This window comes from Schistocerca serialis, chromosome 9 (genome assembly GCF_023864345.2).
Source record: "Schistocerca serialis cubense isolate TAMUIC-IGC-003099 chromosome 9, iqSchSeri2.2, whole genome shotgun sequence".
In the NCBI taxonomy this organism is placed as follows: domain Eukaryota; kingdom Metazoa; phylum Arthropoda; class Insecta; order Orthoptera; family Acrididae; genus Schistocerca; species Schistocerca serialis.
This window is the reverse complement of record NC_064646.1, coordinates 15,624,722-15,648,568: the sequence shown is the minus strand read 5'-3', so window position 1 is coordinate 15,648,568 and position 23,847 is coordinate 15,624,722. Positions and strand designations below refer to the sequence as shown.

The following is a 23,847-nucleotide window of genomic DNA, read 5'->3' as shown; positions in this document are numbered from 1 at the left end:
TTTTAGGTGGCAAGCTTTGGCACGGTTGTATTATGTGTTGGACATTTCAGGATGGCGTACAGCTTGCGTACCGCTCTGGGATTCCGAAGAAGCCAGTATGAAAATGCTACCAGTAGTAGTCAACAAGCCGAGGATATCCAACATAACACTGCTTCTAATTCAACGGAGCACCGGTCACGTGACGACGCTACACAACATCACACATTGCTACAGGCTATACGCAATTTTTCCAAGGCTCCTTGGTCTTCAAAAATTTTCTTATTTGCTCTATCATCCAATGTTAGCCTCTCCACTCTTACATTAATTCTATATACATACGTTACTACTATATTAATTATTACAGATGCATATTTGTTAGCGAAAAAGTTAAATTCATCAGTTATATCATAATGTTTAAATGTACTAAAATTCATAGCATTCTTATCATATTTCTCGGTGGCGCCCATTTTTCCATATTCGAACCTAGCACTTGTCAGTACGGACAAGCTACTCTGTAACTGCAATATATGATCTGAAACGGGCAGCTAGTTTGAAACCGGTAATTGAAAATAAAAAAATAGCGATCAAAGACTGAAATGCCATATTTTTATTTAAAGAACGACCGCGTAAATCCCGTTACGCCAGTCATGTCTAGTTTTGATAAAAACTGAGTGAACGAATCAACGATGAACTTTAACAAGTGTCCCGGGACGTCCGCCCCAGAACAAACGGAGATTAGCAAAAAAAAAGTCGGTAGACACTTGCCTGCGAAAGGCAAAGGTCTCGAGTTCAAGTCTCAGTCCAGCACACAGTTTTATTCTGCCAGGAAGTTTCACATCAACGTACACTCCGCTGCAGAGTGAAAATCTCATTCTGAGGACAATATTTATTGAACAGCGTGTGAAAATAATGTCAGAATCGTAAGTATCGAACTTATTTAGAAGTGTTTTAGATCGGATTTTTAGAGTATACAATTTTCTGTAACAAACAATGAATCACGTTGTGTAACCGTTACGTGAGCTGTGAGTAGTGTCAGTCGACTCTGTGACAACTATCGTAAATAGGCAGTAATTCTGGAAATTAATGGATCCAATTATTTGCTGTAAGATTCGATTTTATTTAAGAGAACTCCGTGCACGCGAAATTCGACCGGTGCCTTACACCAACACTTCTTTAGACTTGAGAATTCTGACTATGGTAGAATTGCAAGGACACATTATTTCCCTGAAAACTAAAGTATGTTTCCTAATGTGAACAATGTTGTGGATTCATTCATCCCTGTCTGATTTTATTTTTCTTTTGCAAATTTTTACGTCGTAGTAAGAAAATCGCCCCTTGCGCCTTTCCTACGATGTTTAGAGAATCTCATTCTGATTTGATTCACAACAAAAGCGGCGGACAGGGTGTGTGCAAGGGGCCTTTCTGTATGTCTGCTGACAGGACAAGAAAACAGGGCAGCATAGAGATGAAGAGTGAATGCGAGGTACGGCGCATACAGATCTGTACGGTGATAATCCAGTGGTGTGGACAAAGAGGACTCGAACAAAGGCCGATCTCCTCATTGTTAGTTTTTAGATGGGCTCTTTCATGTCGCCTCTTTGGAGCAGTCAGAAAAACCATTTTTTCGTGCTTGTGTGTATGTGTGTGCGAGCGTGTGCTTGTGTGTAAGTTTATCGTGGAGGTAACGAATGCATTCGAATAAGCGCATGAGAGCAAGAATCACGAGAGAGGTGTTGTACGAGATACCAACTGAAATATTGTAGCGAAGGTAAGATGATTCCATTAGCTCCAGTCATTGGTCTGAATGTTCTACTGCATCAATGCGTAAGAAGTGAATACGCTCTGGGTTCCTCAACATACAATTAAGAGCCCTCCTAGTAGTAACACAACGAGTTTCTTTTATGCACAGTAGTTGCAAGTGGCTCTCAGTCGAGGAAAAATCTTTCCGTTTTGTTTCGCTTCCATTTCGAAGACATAAATTTAGAGAATTGGAATTATGCACGACACCATACATGACTTCCGCGCCAACTATGTGTTTTATGTGAGAAGAAAATGCTGCTCATTGTCTCCAAAACGGGTATATCATATCTTTAGAATATATCATTTTTCTTTTAATACACCATTTATCCGCCTTGTTTAATTCTCTACTTCTTTCAACTTAACAGTCTTTTGGCCGATTCGATCCAGTCTCTTCATACGTCATACTGAGCTTATCATCTTCAGTACCTGCCACATCTACCACTCTCAGTAATTTATAGAGGTGATAGAGCTGCCCCTACCGATGTCGTTTTATGCAACCCTCAATGTTATAGCTGACCTTCATAACACCCGAGCGAGATTTTCGTATTCTCTCTGTCACTACGCGCAAACTATTAGTCTAACAGAAAAAAATACCAGGACCTTTCGGTAGGAAATTTAATGTGGCTAAATTTTGTACTGGCATACGTTTCTGATAGAAGCCGTAGTTTTCTAGTTACTCAAGAAAAACGTACAAAAGTGACCTTCAGACACACCCTCACTCCCACACCGAACCCCCAGCAGTCAGGATTTCTAATATGTTGTTCATGGCACTCCCTCCCACTACTGTACAAATATTTGCGACTGCACCAATTGTTACCCATCTTTGACTTTTTTGGTTTCATTGACTAGCCTTATTACGCCATCGACTTAGTCAAACACTTACAAATGGTAAAACTGACGTTTCTGTAAATTTTACCCAATAATTTTCTTAATTTTAACAGCATAAAATAATTACATGATTGTTTTCGTCAGGCCATACGAAATTACTGCGTAATAGTTAAGTTTCAATCGAGCTGTCAAAGTAATTAGTTTTCACCTAAGTTTAAAAAAGTCGTTTTTTGTTCGTTACCCTCAAGGACACTTTGAAGTTAATGATGTTAAAGAAGTAGACAACTATGCTGGTGGTGTAATAAACCAATCAATAGGTACCAAAAGTTTGTGCAATCGGAAATTTTTGTACAGTGGTAGGAGGGAATCCTTCGAGCACCACACTGGTGGTGGATGAGTGTGAGGTGGAAGTATGTTTTTCTTCAATAACTCGAAAACGTTGGCGTCCAATTTACTACAAAAACTCTCTGTTATTTTTTTCCTATGGGACTAATAGTTTGTCCACAGCTCGTGGTCGTGCGGTAGCGTTCTCGCTTCCCACGCTCGGGTTCCCGGGTTCGATTCCCGGCGGGGTCAGGGATTTTCTCTGCCTCGTGATGACTGGGTGTTGTGTGATGTCCTTAGGTTAGTTAGGTTTAAGTAGTTCTAAGTTCTAGGGGACTGATGACCATAGATGTTAAGTCCCATAGTGCTCAGAGCCAGCCACTAATAGTTTGCGTGTTGCGAGCCAGAGAATATGATAACCTGGCGAGTTGTTTATAAAGGCCAGCTATAACACTGCGGGTTGCATGAAAAGACAGTGGTAGGGGTAGGGGCAGTCGAATTACCCTTTATATCCTACTCCAATATCGCTTGTACTAGTCCATCCATAAATGCTAAGTTAACTTAGTGGTACATGATTACCTTCAAACATCATCTCACTGACCTTATCAGTTCTTTGTTAAGAATTCTCCAAGCACTTCAATCCTTTCCTCTTATTTGTAGCCCCACTTAATTTCTAAATTTATTTGTGTAATTAATTTTTAACATTCTTGTGAAATAAAGGTCTTCTAATGCTTCCGTTATTTACCCTCTATTTTCCGCTCCAACAGCACAATTTTAGAACCATGTCCATTATACTATGGACGCTAAAGTGACAATACAAATCCCAGCTAATCTAGATAGACTTGCTCCTGCTGCAGTTATGACAAACAAGAGCGCCGAGTAACAAAAACTGAAGGGACATTGGGGATACTACTTCATTTAGGCAAAGCAATCTCACACATTTGCAAAATACAATCATATTACATATTACAGACCCCCGCACAATGAGTTAGTTAGAATACTTTTCTCTGTCATTTCAGACCAATATAAGTAGGTTTCTTTCAAGAGCTGAAGAATATTAACATAGTTTTCTTGACTAGTTAACAAAGTAGACCCTAACCAGGTCACTTCAAAAACTGAAATGAAGATATTTCCACCCGGAGGTGATGCCCCACATCTCTTATATATTCGAGAAATGTCGTATTACCGCCTTCAGCTACTGGTCAAATTTTTTATTTATAAACCATTTTAAGCCGTCTGGCCATCATTAGGTAAAATATAAGATCGTTATCGAGAAGAAGTGGGATACGGAATACCAAAGAATGAAGAGATACGCTTGAAGTTCTCTAAGGCTATAGATACTGCAATAAGGAATAGCTCAGAGGCGTTATAGTTGAAGAGGAATAGATACCTCTAAAGCTAGCGGTCCCAGGAGTTTGAAAGAAAAACGTAGATACACATAAGGTAACTGTGAAGAATCCATGGGTAACAAGAGGAATTCTTGAGATGATTGATGAAAGAAGGAAATACAAAATGTTCAGGGAAATTCAGGAATACAGAAATATAAGCCGCTGAGGATGGAAATAAATATTAAGTGCAAGGGAGCTGTGCCGAAATGGCTGCATGAAAAATGTGGAGACATCGAAAAACAAATTATTGTCGGAAGGACTGACTCAACATATACGAAAGTCAAAACAACCTTCGGTGAAATTAAAAGCACAGGTGGTAACACTAAAAGTGCAGCGGAAATTCCACCACTAATTGCAGAGGAGAAAGCGGATAGGTGGAAAGAACACATTTTAGGCTTCTATGAGGGGGAAGATTTGTCTGATGACGTGATAGAAGAAGAAAGAGGAATCGATCTATAACAGACTGGGAACTCAGATTTAGAATCAGAATTTAAAAGAGCTTTGGAAGACTTAAATCAAACCAGCTCAAGCGCTAATTTATCCAAGCTGCTGACAAGAATAATATACGAGAAAAATGGAAAAGCAAATTGAGGATATATAGATGGCGATTAATTTGGATTTTGGAAAGGTAAAAGCGCAGAAAGACAATTCTGACGTTGGAGTTGATTATGGAAGCAGTTCAAAAAAAAAAACCAAGACAAGTTAGTAGGATTTGTCGACAACGTAAAATGGTGGCAGTTGTGCTAAATTCTGAGGAAAATATGGGTAATCTATAGGGAGAGACGGGTAATACATAACGTGTACAAGAGCCAAGAGGGAGCAATAAGACTGGAAGACCAAGAACGAAGTTCTCGGATTAGAAAGGGTGCAAGACAGGGACGTAGCCTTTACCCCTACTATTCAATCTGTACAGCGAAGAAGCAATGATGGAAATGAAAGAAAGGTTCAGGAGTGGAAGTAAAATTCAAGGTGAAAGGATGTCAATGATACGGACATTGCTATCCTCAGAGAAAGTGAAGAAGAATTACATGATCTCCTGAACCGAATGGATAGTCTAATGAGTACACGCCTTAATTTGAGGAAGAAATTTCTGAGAATGTATGTTTCGAGTACAGCATTGTATAGCAGTGAGACGTGGACGGTGGCAAAACCGGAACAGAAGAGAATTGAAACATTTGAAATGTGGTGTTATAGACGAATGTTGAAAATTAGGTGAACTGATAAGGTAAGGAATATGTGGAAAACACTGATACGGAGAAGGGACAGGAAGACGGCACATCTGTTAAGACATGAGGGAATGACTTCCGTAGTACTAGAGGGAGATGTAGAGGGCAAAAACTGTAGAGGAAGACACAGATTGGAGTACATCCAGCAAATAATTGAGGACGTAGGTTGCAAGTGCTGCTCTGAGATGAAGAGGTTAGTACAGGAGTGGAACTGGTGGCAGGCCACAGCAAACCAATCACATGACTGATGACTCAAAAAAAAAAGATAAATACAGAAATAAATAAATAGCATATAGTAAAATAAATTACGTACTGAATCTATAAAAATTATGGTAGGGAGTACACACTTTCATGTACACATGTTTTAACATGAATGTATACACTATCCATTACAGTTTTTATAGATTTGCCTCAAGTAATTTACGGGAATCGCAGAAAACGTACATTAGGATGGTCAGACAAGGATTTCAAACGTCGTCCTCTCTAAGACGAGTCCAGTGCCTTACCAACGTGGGATGTCGCGCGGTTTCAGTAGAAGACAGAGGCAGTGCACAAAGCAACATATGGCTACTGCATCTTTGTCTTGTGTCTCAGTACTGGGCATTTTAAACAGATTATTTATTTTGTCTCAGAACTAATAACTAGGTCTGTCACAGTGAAGTACTGTCGTTAAGTTATCCGCGAATCGCGAGAGAATGAACTGAATTATTTTACATGTTTATTCATATAGCAGTAATACTACACATTTCTAGACATATTTTAAAAAAGTTTCACACTTGGCCCTAATACAAGCGGACACATAGTGTACCGGAAGACATGGCAAAACCCTTGAAAACTCCAGGCAATATAAAACTTTGTATGATTCTGACTGATATCTGGTGAGTTTTTGAAGAAAATTTGTGATTATTAAACAAGAAATTACAATTTATTGCCTATGTTTCACACCCACTTATTTTACAAGAACTTGGTTTCTGGCTGTAAGTTCAATTTCTACTGTTACTATTTGAAGATGATATACAAGTTTTCGTGTATACCGTGCAACAACGAATTTACTACCTCCAAAATGTTCAGTGATGTAATACGAAGTGTAGCAATATCTTACAATAGGTCACACGAAATTTAAATAATGGCATTATTCCTTGAAGCTGTAGTTCTTATTAGATCACAGGTTGAATAATGATTTCTCACAATACTGGCAATGGGTTCAATAGATTACAGGTTAAATACAGAGTACACACTAAACAATATCGGCAATAACGCCACTACTTACTGCACCACACACTGAGAAGGTTGTTTCAGTAACCTCAAGAATATCTAAAGGCGGATTTTTGCAGGTAGTTTATGTGACTGAAAAGCGAAAGTGGATGGAGGAGGGAGACAGATCGATCAGTCTGTTCTTTAGCTTGTCTCATAGTATCCACACATTGTTAGAAAGCAAAATCCATTTCCTGGTTCTGTAACAGGGATAGGTGGCTCTTCCTAAATGTGTACATTCCAATATTTTCTGCCCTGAAACTATTTCAACTTTTAAGTGCAGTACTTCAACATATACAGAGCGTTTGTGATTGATTTAAAGACAATGCTGTGCAAAGCTGGAGTGTGTTTTTTAGATCACAGAGACAATGCGCAGTAATCTGTTCAACAACGAACACACAACTTTACCCCATGAATGAAAAGTTAATGTACCAGGTGCGTCGTTCACATTACATGAGAAAACAAGAATATCCACATGTATCAAGACCACTGTAGCAACGTTTTTCGAAAACCGACCAAAATTGTTCCACAGATGCCAAACTACTGCAGTCGTGATAAGAACGACGGATAATACCAGGACTAGAAATTTAAAAACAGAAGAGCGACCGAGAACTCTTACTGAACGACCAAGCGGATTTTACTGTCACTTCTGGATACTTCCATAATCTGTTAGATATTATACCGTCAATATGTAACACCACTTATTACCATCCGGGATTATATATTTCGAATTACTACTTAATAACTTGTGACTGTACATTCTTTGTTTCAAAACACACCCAAAGACTTGAATAATACAGCTGAAACAGTAACACTAGAGAAAGGGCTTTTACACCGAAACACAGACAGAATGCATGTTTTCATGTTTAACAATAACACCTTTGGATTTACAACTTTCTTTTCATGTCCGTTGCACGCAAGAACACACGCCGCGTCCTATATGTCTTAGTAACAAAGCCATTGAGTTAGGGATCTACGCAGTGCAGCTACATGCGTCAGCTATATTCCAGTCCGCTGGACGCGGATCGCAAAGACACTGACATCACCGTCCACGCAAAGGTCGTTAGCCTCAGGTCTCTGAAGACCGCCGCAAGTTCTTCACCTCTAGCCTTTCTCCTCCTCACGGCCCGTTCTGTTTGTGCCGAGTGATATCAACCGTACCCAAAAGCCAATGTTTTTTGCAGGGAGGACAATTCTCTAGAGCGATGATTATAATCATTTATTGCATCTAACGTTGGTACAGAGACATTTGTTTTCGCTTTATGAGTAAATGTTTCAGTCGACAACAATGTCTGATTTATCACAAATTATACATTTAGACTATTGACAAACACCAATTCCATTCAAACACTCATATAGGCGATCAAGACTTTCAATTAGTTGTAGTGTTCCCACTATTTCTTGCCACGGGTATTTTGATACAACTTCCCTCTTCTAAGACTTTTTTTCACTTCTTATTCACGGAGAAGTATTAACACCTAATGCAAACTGAAGTTATCGGAAGTGTTTGACTGCAGTGTAGCATTATATGGGAACAAAACGTAGACAATAAACGTACCGAGAATATTCAGACTAGAAGAGAAAGTGACGAATTAGAAGAATGCTGAGGATATGATGGTCCGATCGGGTAACTACTAGAGGGGCATTAAATCGAAAAGAAATTTATGCCACAGTTCGACCAACACAAGCGATACGTTCATAGTATGTATCTGGACGCATCAAGACATAGTTAAATTGTTATTAACGAAGGGAAGCATGTGCGGTAAAATTTGTAGATCACAGTAGACAGCAGCAGATAAAAGTAGCTTGCGGTAGTTATGCAGAGATGAAAAGTCCTTCACAGGAGGGAGTATCTTGGAGAGCTTTATCAAACCTGTCTTCTGACTGACGGCAACAACGAGACAACATTGACTGTCTGGAGTGTAAGATATTCTGTACGATCGTTCCGAAAATTTTCATTTTTTAGTTTTTTATCGAATAGTATGAAAATGTTGAACGTTTTGTTTCTCGCAGTGAAGCAGCTTTCTTCGCTACCCTACATGTCACCTTATTACATTATTTGCAATATGGAAAGGTACTCATTAGAAGATTACTTCTTGTCCTTCCTTAAGATGATGGGTATATACTAGGTAAACTTCTTTCTATGTTTATCAGTTTAGATGTTCATATTTCGAACGGGTAATGCTGAATGACTCGGTGTCACTTTTGTTGAAACACACTGTCCGAACACAGAGTTTATGCAATGCCATAACAAACGAATAAATAAATAGTAACTGGTTGGCGCTTCAGTCCCAGTTATGTGTTCAGCCGTGATCATAACGGAGAAGATAAGTAGAATCGTAATCATACATTGTAGTATGTCACATTTATGGCCCATCTCATTGTGGATTTAATGGCTGTTACGAAATTATTTAGTACACAGTGAGAAATACGAATATTCATGATACGTTCAAATGATTTGTAAATGCAACTAGGTCCCCCCTTCAGGAATAAATAGTCTGAGTCCTGTGAACATACCGGAAATTATACTGTTTCATTTCAAAAATAAGCTATCAACATCGCGAAATAGTGTCTAGATATACACTCCTGGAAATTGAAATAAGAACACCGTGAATTCATTGTCCCAGGAAGGGGAAACTTTATTGACACATTCCTGGGGTCAGGTACATCACATGATCACACTGACAGAACCACAGGCACATAGACACAGGCAACAGAGCATGCACAATGTCGGCACTAGTACAGTGTATATCCACCTTTCGCTGCAATGCAGGCAGCTATTCTCCCATGGAGACGATCGTAGAGATGCTGGATGTAGTCCTGTGGAACGGCTTGCCATGCCATTTCCACCTGGCGCCTCAGTTGGACCAGCGTTCGTGCTGGACGTGCAGACCGCGTGAGACGACGCTTCATCCAGTCCCAAACATGCTCAATGGGGGACAGATCCGGAGATCTTGCTGGCCAGGGTAGTTGACTTACACCTTCTAGAGCACGTTGGGTGGCACGGGATACATGCGGACGTGCATTGTCCTGTTGGAACAGCAAGTTCCCTTGCCGGTCTAGGAATGGTAGAACGATGGGTTCGATGACGGTTTGGATGTACCGTGCACTATTCAGTGTCCCCTCGACGATCACCAGTGGTGTACGGCCAGTGTAGGAGATCGCTCCCCACACCATGATGCCGGGTGTTGGCCCTGTGTGCCTCGGTCGTATGCAGTCCTGATTGTGGCGCTCACCTGCACGGCGCCAAACACGCATACGACCATCATTGGCACCAAGGCAGAAGCGACTCTCATCGCTGAAGACGACACGTCTCCATTCGTCCCTCCATTCACGCCTGTCGCGATACCACTGGAGGCGGGCTGCACGATGTTGGGGCGTGAGCGGAAGACGGCCTAACGGTGTGCGGGACCGTAGCCCAGCTTCATGGAGACGGTTGCGAATGGTCCTCGCCGATACCCCAGGAGCAACAGTGTCCCTAATTTGCTGGGAAGTTGCGGTGCGGTCCCCTACGGCACTGCGTAGGATCCTACGGTCTTGGCGTGCATCCGTGCGTCGCTGCGGTCCGGTCCCAGGTCGACGGGCACGTGCACCTTCCGCCGACCACTGGCGACAACATCGATGTACTGTGGAGACCTCACGCCCCACGTGTTGAGCAATTCGGCGGTACGTCCACCCGGCCTCCCGCATGCCCACTATACGCCCTCGCTCAAAGTCCGTCAACTGCACATACGGTTCACGTCCACGCTGTCGCGGCATGCTACCAGTGTTAAAGACTGCGATGGAGCTCCGTATGCCACGGCAAACTGGCTGACACTGACGGCGGCGGTGCACAAATGCTGCGCAGCTAGCGCCATTCGACGGCCAACACCGCGGTTCCTGGTGTGTCCGCTGTGCCGTGCGTGTGATCATTGCTTGTACAGCCCTCTCGCAGTGTCCGGAGCAAGTATGGTGGGTCTGACACACCGGTGTCAATGTGTTCTTTTTTCCATTTCCAGGAGTGTATTATCGCAAAAACATTGACAAAAAATGAGCAGCTACCGAGTAAGGTGGCGCATTGCTGAAATACAGGAAATGCTTTCAGGAGCACTTCGGTTCTCTGTGATTTTCCGAAATCGTTTAAGGCCAATACCAGATACGTTTCTTTGAAAAGAACACGACCGATTTCCTTTTTAATTTAAATTTGGACACCGTCTCCAATGGCTCCGTTGTCGACGACACGTTATAGCCTGCTCATCCTTCCGTTTTTTTATAGGGTGAATTTTAATAAAACCGACAAACTGCAAATGGAGGGAAAAAGGTCCCATGAACATATGTCCAGAAATGCATCGTTGCCATGGTAGAAGGTTTTGACGGTTTGCCGTGTGTTTCTTGTGTGTTGCAGGCTGTGCGATTGACGCAGCTTACTGTAAACAGCAGAACTGTCCGGTACTCAAATCGGGAACAAGCCGAGATGGTGTTTGGGTTACAACCAAGCAGATAGAAACTGTCGACAGGCAGTGCAACTATGCCAAAACGAAGTACCCTGACAGACACCAACCACAACACAAAACATTTCAAACCGTTTTTGAGCGGTTGTGTGATCATGGGTCCTCTCAGACGGACGAACGTGCAGGAAGGCGGCAGGCTGTGCGTACACGAGTTTTGGAGGACCAGATTCTCAGGATACTGAGGCGAACCCTAGTACAAGCTCCAGGCAAGTGTCCCGCGAACATGGTGTACGTCAAATTACGATTATACTGATGAGCAAAAACATTATGACGACCTGCTTAAAAGCGTGTTGTTCCACCTCTGGGACGCAATTCAGCAGTGATTCTGCGCGCCACGGATTCGACGAAGTTTCCAGAGGTTTGTGGCACCAGATGCCTAAGCATAGGTCACACACTTCTCGTAACTTACGGGCGGTTGGGGCTTGTAGGCAAGGAGCTGCCCCCCCCCCCCCCCCCATAGGGTACCAGCTGGGTTTCTTCGGATTGAGATAAGTCGAATTTTATGACCCAGACATCAACGTGAGTGCACTATCGTGCTCCTCGAACCAATGCAATACGATTCTAGCCTTGTGAGGCGGATAGTTATCCAGATGGAAGATGCCATCACTGTTGAGGAAGATACCAAGCATAAGGGATTTCAGTCTGTCGCTAATAACGTTCGTGTAGTCCACAGCTGTCGTTACTACCTCAGGTCCCATGGAAGCCCAGGTGAATGTCTCCTATAAAATAATGTTTCTCCCACTACCCTGAGTCCGTTGCGCGCTGTATGTTATGATCAACCGTTCGCCTGTATGACGACGTATCTCGACATGAGCATCGACCTTGTTTAACAATAAACCGACCAGGAGACACGATTCCATTAATCCGCGGTCCAATCTCGATAATCCTGTGCCCACTGTAATAATAACTGACGCTGTTATTGGGTCAACATGAGGACACGTAGGAGTCTTCTACAGCGGAACACCATGTTCAATACTGTGTGCAGAAAGGTGTGCTCCAAGACACTTGTGCCTGCACCAGCTATTTACTCTGACGTCAGATCTGCCACAAATCGCTGCCCATCCTGCTTTAGAGAGCGGGAAAGCCTCTGATCCCTACATTCTGTAATGAAATATGGACGTCAAAATGGTTCAAATGGCTCCGAGCACTATGGGACTTAACATCTGAGGTCATCAGTCCCCTAGAACTTAGAACTACTTAACCCTAACTAACCTGAGGACATCACAAACATCAATGCCCGAGGCAGGATTCGAACCTGCGACCATAGCGGCCGCGCGGTTCCAGACTAAAGCGCCTAGAACCGCTCGGCCACAGAGGGCCGGCTATGGACGTCCAACTTCCTGTCGCCTGCTCACGATTTCATCATTCTTAAATAATTTTCCATATATGCTCTCGACAGTTTCATGCGAACAGCCGAACAGCTTCGTCGTTTAGGAGATTCTTGCTCCTAGGCAATGGGTCACAACTATCTGGCTTTTGTCAAAGTCCCTAAAGTCGGTGGATTTCCGAATTTGCACCACTTACCGTCGCTAGACTGATCCACTATTTGTCTCTGCTCCACTCATTCATTTCTCTAACCACCACCAGGCAGCACATAATCTCGCGGTGGACAGTGCTCATAGTATATGTGTATCCCGCATGACAACCGCTACTATCCGTATCAGCTACAATCACATGGAGGCCACTTTGAACACCTGTTGTGACGCGGATGCGATGCAGCTCTGTACTGTGTTCCGGGATGATTTGCTGTCCTTGCTCGCACACCGTCCATTTCCGGACACATGTTTATAGTACCTTTTTTTCCTCCATTACCAGTCAGGAACCCATCCCTGCAGTTTATCTGTTTTATTAATGTTCACCCTATATAACTGACTACACTCGTGCAGGTAAGAAAATTTAACATAACGTGCAGAAATAGGCACTAGTTTGGATATCATTCGAGTTCAAATTTAGTGCAAAATGACTGAAGCAACTATGTAGATCAAATTATTTGGATTCACAGTTTGAAACGATCCGTAACGAACAGATCTCACGATTCTAGTGGAGCGTCCAGCATACGCTAGACTGCATAATACTATAAATACTATAAAGAAATAAAGTCATATTACATTTTATTACTAAGAGGCCAAGAGGGGTAATCTGGTTGGAATGGTTTTCTTTCTTTTCCCGTATAATGACATCCTTCCCTCGTGATCGCTGAGGCTGGCGTTAAAGAGCAAGAAACTGTGATGAGTCGGTGTGGAGTGTTCTGTCGTTTTTGTTTCGTTGATGACAATGAGAAAGAAGAGAGAGGGGGGATACGGTTCCGGCGCTTAGTTTACTCCTCTCTAATAGAATCAAGGGGGTCGCACAGTTTAATGTCCTCATCCGACAGAGGTATCATCATCAACAGTGTCATATGACCTCACTTCATGACACATTGTGGAGAGATTTGGAGTTTCATCATGGACGTTTGCGAGAAATCTGACTGGTGATCAGGCACTTTACGCCGTTTCGTCTCCTCAAAAATGGTTCAAATGTCTCACAGCACTATGGGACTTAACATATGAGGTCATCAGTCCCCTAGACTTAGAACTACTTAAACCTAACCTAACCTAAGGACATCACACACATCCATGCTCGAGGCAGGATTCAAACCTGCGACCCTAGCCGCTGCGTGATTCCGGACTGACCGCCTATAGCTGCTCGGCCACAGCGACCGGCTCGTCTCCTCCCTGGGTCGATTAATGGCTGTGAAAATTTCTTCCATTTCCAGTATCCATACCGGCAACCTCCAGGTCGAGCGTCGTCGTACAACGTGCGTTAGCTACCCCGAATGCAGTATGCATGGGGGAGTCCTACATACACTATCTGTTAAAAAGTATCCAGACAGCCATATGTAATGCGAAATTGACCACCAGCTGCCAAGAGAAGTATAAAAAGACGCAGGATGTGTTGTGTTGTCAGGAAGAATCAGTAACAGCAGACCGGGTCCGTCAGGAGAGCTCAACGACTAGGAACGTAGGCCAGTCACCGAATGTCACCTGGCTGACAAACCCACCAGGGCCATTTTAACCCTCCTACAGTTCCCCACGTCGATTGTGGGTGATGTGACTGTGAAGTGGAAAAGAGAAGGAACAACTACAGCTAAACCGAGAACAGGAAGACCTCGCTAGTGGACAGGGACCGTTGAGCGTCGCAGAGAGTCGTTACAAGAAATCGCAACAAATCAGTGGAAGGAATCAGTCTTCAGTTCCAAAGTCTTGCCAGCAGTACAGCTAGCACAATTACTGTGCGAGGGGAGTTCAAAAGAATGGAGTTACAATGATAGCGCAGTACCTGATATGCCACTTATACACTACTGGCCATTAAAATTGCTACATCAAGAAGAAATGCAGATAATAAACAGGTTTTCATTGGTCAAATATATTATACTAGAACTCACATGTGATTACATTTTCCCGCAATTTGGGTGCATAGATCCTGAGAAATCAGTACCCAGAACGACCACCTCTGGCCGTAATGACGGCCTTGAAACGCCTGGGCATTGAGTCAAACACAGCTTGGATGGCGTGTACAGGTACAGCTGCCCATGAACCTTCAACACGATACCACAGTTCATCAAGAGTAGTGACTGGCGTACTGTGACGAGCCAATTGCTCGGCCAACAATTGACTAGACGTTTTCAGTTCGTGAGAGATCTGGGGAATGTGGTGGTCAGGGCAGCAGTCGAACATTTTCTGTATCCAGAAAGGCCCGTACAGGACCTGCAACATGCGGTCGTGCATTATACTGCTGAAATGTAGGGTTTCGCAGGGATCGAATGAAGGGTAGAGCCACGGATCGTAACACATCTGAAATGTAACGTCCACTGTTCAAAGTGCCGTCGATGCGAACAAGAGGTGACTGGCGATGACGAATGCACGCTTCCAATGTGTATTCACCGCCATGTATCCAAACACGGATGTGACCATCATTATGCTGTAAACAGAACCTGGATTCATCCGAAAAAATGACGTTTTGTCATTCGTGCATCCAGGTTCGTCGTTGAGTACACCGTAGCAGGCGCTCCTGTCTGTGATGCAGCGTCAAGGGTAACCACACCCGTGATCTCCTAGCTGATAGTTCATACTGCTGCAAACGTCGTCGAACTGTTCGTGCAGATGGTTGCTGTCTTGAAAACGTCCCCATCTGTTGACTCAGGGATCGAGACGTGGCTGCACAATCCGCTACAGCCATGCGGATAAGATGCCTGTCGTCTCGACTGCTAGTTATACGAGGCCCTTGGGATCCAACACGGCGTTACGTATTACCCTCCTGAACCCACCGATTCCATATTCTGTTAACAATCATTGGATCTCGAGCAACGCGAGCAGCAATGTCGCGATACGATAAACGGCAATCGCGATAGGTTACAATCCGACCTTTATCAAAGTCGGAAACGTGATGGTACGCACTTGTCCTCGTTACACGAGGCATAACAACAAAGTTTCACCATGCAACACCGGGCAACTGGTGTTTGTGTATGAGAAATCGGTTGGAAACTTTCCTCATGTCAGCACGTCGTAGGTGTCGCCACCGGCGCCAGCCTTGTGTGAATACTCTGAAAAGCTAATCATTTGCGTATCACAGCATCTTCTTCCTGTCGGTTAAATTTCGCGTATGTAGCACGTCATTTTCATGGTATAGCAATTTTTATGGCCAGTAGTGTGTATGTCTCAAACTTCGCGACGTTTGTGGTAATGTAAAGAGAGAGCCACCGGACAGTGGAACTGGACACGAAACGAGTGATTTCGAGTAATGAATCACACTGCACGCTATGAGAATCCGATGGAGGGGTTTATATTTGGCGAATGTTTGGAGAACGTTTTCTGCTACCATGCGTACAGCAAGTAGTGAAGTACGGACGAAGTGGTGCTATGATATGGGTGCGTTTTTCGCGGTTAGGATGTGGTGCCCTTACTGCGCTTACAAAAACGCTAAATCCGGACAGATACGAACACATTTTACAATATTATGGACTGCGTACAACAGACAACCTGTGAGGCAATAGATCATCGACAATGACAGTGCTGAAATGGACTAGCCTACACAGAGTCCCAACATGCATCCAGTGGAATACCTTCGTTCCATACCCCAGCTTGAAAAATCAATACTTTACCTGGTTTCGGTTCTCGAGGAAGAAAGGGCTGCCATTCTTCCACAGACATTTCGACACCTCACTGAAAGTGTCCCCAGCAGATTTCAAGCGGTGATGAAGGCGAAGGGTGGAGGTACCCTATATTAATGTCCATTAATAAGTGTCTGGGTATTTTGATCAGATGGTGTGTCAGCGAAAAAAATTGCTAATAACGTCCTTTTACGTTCACTCTTCCTTTGCCGCGCGGGATTAGCCGAGAGGTCTTTGGCGCTGCAGTCATGGACCGTGCGGCTGGTCCCGGCGGAGGTTCGACTCCTCCCTCGAGCATGGGTGTGTGTTTGTCCTTAGAATAATTTAGGTTAAGTAGTGTGTAAGCTTAGGGACTGATGACCTTAGCAGTTAAGTCCCTAAGATTTCACACACATTTGGAACATTTTTTTCGCTCTTCTTTTTTTTTATTTAGGTTCTTGTCGCGTCATACTGATAAAATATAATATAACATTTAACTGCACATTTATAGACAGATTTTTTTAGTCATCCTTACTCGAGAGAACATTCTGAACTATACTTGCAGCTTCCTATACAGGGTGGAAAGTATTGAAACCGACAAACTCTGGGAGGCTGTAGGGGACATCAAAACAAATATTTTTCCCTAATGTCATTTTTTCCTATGAGGAGTATTTAAACCGGTAGAGGAAGATTTCTCTGGCGACAAATTAGTTAAACCAACAAAAAAGTCCAGAGGGGACATATCTGGGGGATCGAGCAGGCCATGGTACAGGACCACCTCTGCCAATCCACGCTTCTGGGAACCGTCGGTCCAAGAATTGACGCACACGACGACTGAAATGTACCGGCGCCCCGTCATGTTGGAACCACATGCGTTATCTTGTAGGGAGAAGACGTCTTCCAGCAATGCTGGCAATGCTCTGGCGAGAAAATTGTAGTAGTGCCTGCCATTTAATGGCCTGGGTAGCAGATACGGCCCAATTAAACAGTCCCCAACATCACCGACCCACACATTAACGAAGAACCGCACTCGATGAGCGCTAGTAACTGTGGCATTTGGATTATCCTCACTCCAAACATGCGAATTGTGCATGTTGAAGAATCCATCACGTCCGAACGTTGCTTTATCGGTAAACAACACAGAGGATGGAAATGTAGGATGCATTTCACAGTGTCCCAGGTACCACTGCGAAAACTGTGCTCTGGGTGGATAATTAACTGGTTCCAGATTGTCGACACGCTGTACGTGAAATGGACATAACAATTGCTCTCGAAGGACTGTTCTTACTTTCGTCTGATTCGTACCAATGTTACGTACAATTGCACGAGTGCTGATTGAAGGATCCCGCTCCACATGCTGCAAGACAGCTTCCTCAAATTGCAGCGTTCTTACCGTACGACGGCGTCCCTGCCCAGGTAATCTGCTAAAAGACCCGGTCTCACGCAGACGTTGGTGCACAGCAGTAAAGGTCGTATGATGCGGGATACGGCGATTAGGATATTGTTGTTGACAAACCCGCTGTGCAACTCGTCCGTTGTGGTGCGCTACGTAGTACGCACCAAGCATGTCAGTGTACTCACTCCAGGTGTATCGCTCCATAAGTAAACAGAAACAATGCACTACCACACTGGTGGACAGCAGTTGCCTACAACTTAAGAGCGTAATACGCCCTTAACAACTGAAGTGCGTAATACGGCCTCCACCGGTTTAAATAATCCTCATAGGAAAAAATGACATTAGGGAAAAATATTTGTTTTGATGTCCCCTACAACCTCCCATAGGTTGTCGGTTTAAATACTTTTCACGCTGTAGACAGGTACAAATCGTGTCTTAACGAACCAGGAAGTCAACAGTGTGGTAAATCACATAATTTGATGAGTTTTTACGAAAAAATTCCTCGTATTTACGTACAGCCTCTGGAGCTTTAGACGCGTAAATGGGAAACGCAAATGATAAAGTAATGACAATTTATACTTTGTATCTCTCATCTGCTGACGTTAAACAACTCTTAAAATCCCAAATGGAGAGAAACTCGCAGATGGAAACCGTTTGGTAGTCACTCGTAGACAGCTCAGTTAGTAAGAATATTATTCGCAAAATGCAAGGGTCTTACTTTGAGTCCAGGTCCGGCTCACAGTGGAACCGTTGACAGTACGTTCAACTGTCCAGACGGCAGTCCCCTCACATGTAAAAACCTTAAAATGTACTTCGTCATCTTGGAATCGTGGGTAAAATGTGTGCCTCAGTCTCAGATCTCGGCAGTTCGCTGCAGGGATAATAAAAGGATAGACGCGTTCTCAGAAGAGGAGTGACGTCGGTATAGGTTAATACTCGGCTTCGGCGTTGGTGCCCGTATGCTAACGACAGTGTGCGGCCGAAGCAGAGAGCAGAGGTCTACTCGCATCTCTGCAATCGTTATACCGAATCGAAAGATAATTCCCCCGGTGCACGAAACTTCTCAGTACTATTTACTGATACCGCAGCACTGTAGCTATAGATCCTCCGTCGTACACAATAAAATAAACGTATAAAGAATTCGACAGGGGTCAGAATGGATTTTTAGATAACTGCTTTGAACTTTGCGGTACGATGAGGTGTAACGTGACGCTACGCTCGGTACGCAGGATTGAGAGATATTCACACACACTCTTGTAAATCTAGCGACTGGAAGTACTTGAACAGCTCAGTGGAATTATTGTCCGCGAAAGGCAATTGTCTCGGTTCAAGTGTCTATTCAGAAACTATTTTTCTAGTCGTCTTTCGTTTTCCGTTCGTTCAGCCGGACACGACACTTGAGACGTGAATCCAAAGTTTCTAATTTTTTTGCAGAGTTTTTTTCATTGGCCTGCCCCACTAGAGACATGTTCGTCTTTGTGTCAAACGATTCATAACCACACATAGCAACAGCACATTTTAAACACATAGCCTTTCCCGAGACGGAACTAAAATTTCTGACCTTGCCTGCCTCGAGGTTACAGAGGAACAAAACTAATCATGAACAATGAAGTAAAGGATAAGTCGGAGTAGAATATGCGTCAAAGATATTTTACTCTGGAATCCAAATAGCTGTCACCACTTAACAAACGACTAGCGGATGTAATAAAGAAAAAATCCTGCGCTGTAATTATTTCCAGGTTGCTGGTAGATCTACTACCCAAGGAAGGCACCGATCCACGAATTACTTCTGATGGTGCGTTGCGTATAACACATTAACAATCGAGCGAACTGTTATTTGAAAGGTAAAACATCGGTAGTAAAGTGGTACATACAGAATACAGTACAGAGAAACGCAGTCTGTGATAGTATGAGGGAGCGATAAGTTATGTATAAATCGTAGAGAAACTGGGTTGAAGTAATAAGAATCGAATGTCATGTGCAGGAGGCAGTAACTGAGAAAAGAGTTAGACTGGGCTGTAGCATATCCCCCACGTTATTGTCTGTACCTAAGGCAAGCATTACAGGACAAAAATAAAAATTAGGGAAAGTGATTAAAGTTTATCAAGCAGAAATAAAAATTGTAACGTTTGCGATGACATTGATTCTATCGGAGACTACAAACCACTTGGAAGACCGCTTTAATGGAATAGACGGTGTATCGAAAATGATTATGAACATCTTCAAAAGCAAACAATAGTAAAGGAGAGGAGTCGAATTAAGTCGTGTGATGCTGAAGCAAGTAGATTAGGAAATGCGGCGTTGAAGTTAGTAAACGCGTTTTGCTAGATGGGCATCAAGTGACGTTGGCGGAGTTAAAAAGGATATAATGAGTTAGCTATAGCAAGAGGAGCATTTCTCAAAAAGATAAATTTATCAATTTTGAGAATAAATTTAAGTGTTGGGAACTCTGTTCTAAAAATGTTTCTCTGGTGTGGAGCATTATTTGAAAGAGGAGTGGACGATAAACAGTACAGAAAAGAAGAAAATAGAAGATTTTTAAATGTATTGTTACAGAAGAATATTGAATATTATATGACTAGATCGGATAATTAATGAAGTGATACTGAATCGGATTGGAGAGAAGGCACTTCACTGCACAATTTGATTCAAAAATGAGATAGGGCATTTCCGAGGCATCAAGGAATCTTTACTTACGTAACGGAGGAAAGTCTGAGTGACTGTAAAACTGTGGGGGTAGAGCAATACTTCAATAGACGAATTAGGTACAAATGGATGTAGGATGAAGTAGTCATGGAGAGATGCCGAGACTTGCACAGGATAGATTAGTGTAAAGGGCAGCACCAAAGCAGTCTTCGTACTGAAAACCACAACAAGTTACAAGAAATAAAACAAGGTGCAGCACATCGAATTCTCTGAAATTAGATGAATGCAGGGAAGGAAGGAAGATTAGGATTTAACATCCAGTCACCACTGAGATCTTTAGAGACGGAGCTTAAGTTCGGATTGTTTCAAAAATGAGGAAGGATATCGGCTGTGACGTTTCCATTTGCCTGGCGTGTCAGATGAATGGAGTCTATGTGGATGCAATGATTTTAAAATGATAACGGAGAAGACCGTTGACAAATAATGAACTAGTGCTGTAATTACTATATTGTGACAATATACTCTGCTGCCAAATACTGTGCTCCACCTAATAGTTTTACTTGTGAGAAAAATCGATGTTCAACTAAATACTGCAATGAGGACAGTAACACGTTGCTTCAGATCTACCCCTCTTCATTAGTTACCACCTTTAAGCTACACTCCGCGACCCAGATCTTCGAAGACAGAATACCCTTCTCCAGGAATACGAAAAATTAATTAAAATTCCTCAGATCCTAATCCACTCTAACGTTCCTGCAATTAAAATGAGCCGATTAAAATCCAGGCAATCATCTATCATGTTGGCAGGATCGCTGAAAGCAGTGGATTTCAAATTCAGCAGCAAGTGGAATCATATTGCCCAAGAGGAATACCAGTCCCTCATAAGATCTGGTAAAAGACAAACCGGCATGAAATTACAGCGACGTGCTTGGAAAACAGTGAATAGGAAGAGGAAAGGTTTCTTCTTCCTATGAGTGTGACAGTGGCAATGAACATCAGAACGTCAAACACATTGTAACAAAATAATGAAATAATAAGCAACCAGTTGCATAAAAGAAATTAATTTCACTACCGGTTTCGGCTACTTAGTGAACTTGGTGCACTTAGTGCCTTCGTAGGCATAACCTTCTGAAGAACGGCACTAAGGGTGTAACGTCCCCTTTGGAAAATTATGAATGAAAGACTGTGCTGGTAAAACTCTTACGTTATCTGATTTTCAAACAGCTGAGCAAAACTCAACGTACTGAAACAGTTTTCTCTTTACTTATTCTGATCATCACTAAACTGACACACAATATTTTTAGCCCAAAGCAATCTGACTTTCAATAATCCCTACAAAAGAATGGCCCTGACTAACAGTAACCAATACCTTTCATGAATCACTTACCTCACAAAAATCTTCGTTACTCGAACTACAGCAATACAGCGAGCGCCAATACTGCCAGCTAAATAAAAGGTTCTAACTACTGAAGGCACTAAGTACTGATAGGCATAATGAGCAAAACATTTTGATAGAGAACAAACAATGTATTTACCTTAATAATGTTGAAAAGTCATCATATATATATATATATAAATCAATTCATGACATCCATCTTTACAAATTTCCTCTTTCTGGCGGACACACGTCCAGATCGTCCGTTCTCAAAACTCTGGAATCTCTCTCCCCACATCCACCACTGCTGGCGGCTTACTTCCAACTGCACAACGCTACGCGCTGTTCACATCCAACTGCCCAACACTACAATAGCGAATATTCCAACAATGAGTCCAACCAGCCACAGACTGCACACAGCACAGTCAGTGATTTTCATACAGAGCGCTACGTGGCGTTACCAACATAAAAACCTAAACAGCCTACTTACAAGGGCCCGAAGTCGGTAAAGAAATTAAATTTCCTTTATGAAACTGGTTACTTATTATTTAACTGTATAGGTTGCTGAAGATGCATAAAATAGCGAACATTGTAACAAGCTTTAGCGGAGACCTTAGCGCGAAAAATCTAGAAGATTTCTTTGTAATGACAGAGGCAGCTCTTGGATGGATTGAAAATTTAGATATTAATTTGTACATTTAGTCATTTAGGTAAGTTTATTTTGTAAAATTATGCAATTCATGTATGTATGTTGCAGGTCAGTTTGTATTCCCATACGCAAAATACATGTGGCAAAAATTTGTTAATGGATATGCTCGGATGACCTAATAGTTAAAGAGGCTGCTCACGAAGAGCAGGAAATTTGAGTTCGAGTCCTGATCTGGCACAGATTTTCAATTCGCACAACATAACGATTAAAACACGTAGTGTGAGTAGAGAACGCATGGACCAGTTCCTCATTTGTGTGGACATAGCGTCTTTAGTTGCTTTACAAGTACCGAAGACGTGTAGTTGGGATGCCAGGACGATGGACCGGAAAGAGTTGAAGTATCGGAAACTGAAGGCCACCACAACGACACGAGGCCCACGTGGTCTCCGGCTGTTAAACACACAGACTCGAGGCCGCGTAGTGCTGCTCCTTTCACCTTCGGTTTCACCTTCACCTTGGCCGCGACTGCTAACAGGTTACTGAGCCACACACCGCCGGCACGGTGATTACTCGGAAATTGCGGTTCCGAAAAAGGTCGCAGCGGCATCCAGAGCTGAGCGGCAGGAGTTACGATCCCGCTGGAACGCCGACTGCGATGAGGCGCTCTTGTTCGGCGGCTCCGTAACAGGACCGCTACACACTAACGCCACGATAAAGCTTCGTACCTCGTCTGTCCTCCCTCTCCTCGTACTCCGTCCCCCAGTAATTGCAATTTCAGTGAAAATGGCACGCTAGCTGCGTTCCAAGACTAGAGACAACATTTCGTTCCCCATTAAAGAACACCAAGAATTTGCTACGGTGGCTCAGGGAGACACGTACTGCAGAAACAATCGGCTGGCTTACTACAAAAGGAGATGTCCACGCGCGTCGGACTGCGTAGCAGAATTGGACACTGCGGACCGAGGACTAGGGGAAGCAGGCAGACAACAGAGGACGTACGAAAGCGTGCCGCTGTGGCGGGAGAGCTTTGTCTCCAACTGACCTGCCAGAGAAGCGTCGTCGCCGCCATGGTGTGTGTAGCGCGCTGGACCGTCGTAAGAACTTGCTGAAGGCGCGCAGACTTGAGCACGCGGACCGCGCCTCCTTAAAAGACGGCCTGCGCCGGCGATCCCAGCGCCGCGTACAGGGCGCCGCCAGGAACTACTGTGACGGTTGCTACTCTGCGTGAATCAGCTCATTTGCACCGCAGTCAACATCACATGTTTGGTTCCCAGCTGCCCCAAGTTTTCGTGTCCGACGGTGTGTAATTATTCCTCCTTTCTATATAATTCTGTAGCTCTCAATTCGTTTCTAGCAATCAATCA

The 23,847-nt window shown here is 43.3% G+C and overlaps 1 protein-coding gene across 2 annotated transcripts in view; it reads right to left on the bottom strand.

Annotated features, from left to right (window-relative positions):
- The window catches only part of LOC126418562 (uncharacterized), a 153,324-nt gene extending 129,686 nt beyond the window's left edge, over positions 1–23,638 (bottom strand). For both annotated transcript variants that reach the window (XM_050085378.1, XM_050085379.1), the window contains exon 1: positions 23,526–23,638. In XM_050085378.1, the coding sequence (XP_049941335.1) occupies positions 23,526–23,552 (27 nt within the window). In that variant the 5' untranslated portion in view covers positions 23,553–23,638. The remainder of the gene's footprint in view (positions 1–23,525) is intronic.
- Between the last annotated feature and the right edge of the window lie 209 nt (positions 23,639–23,847).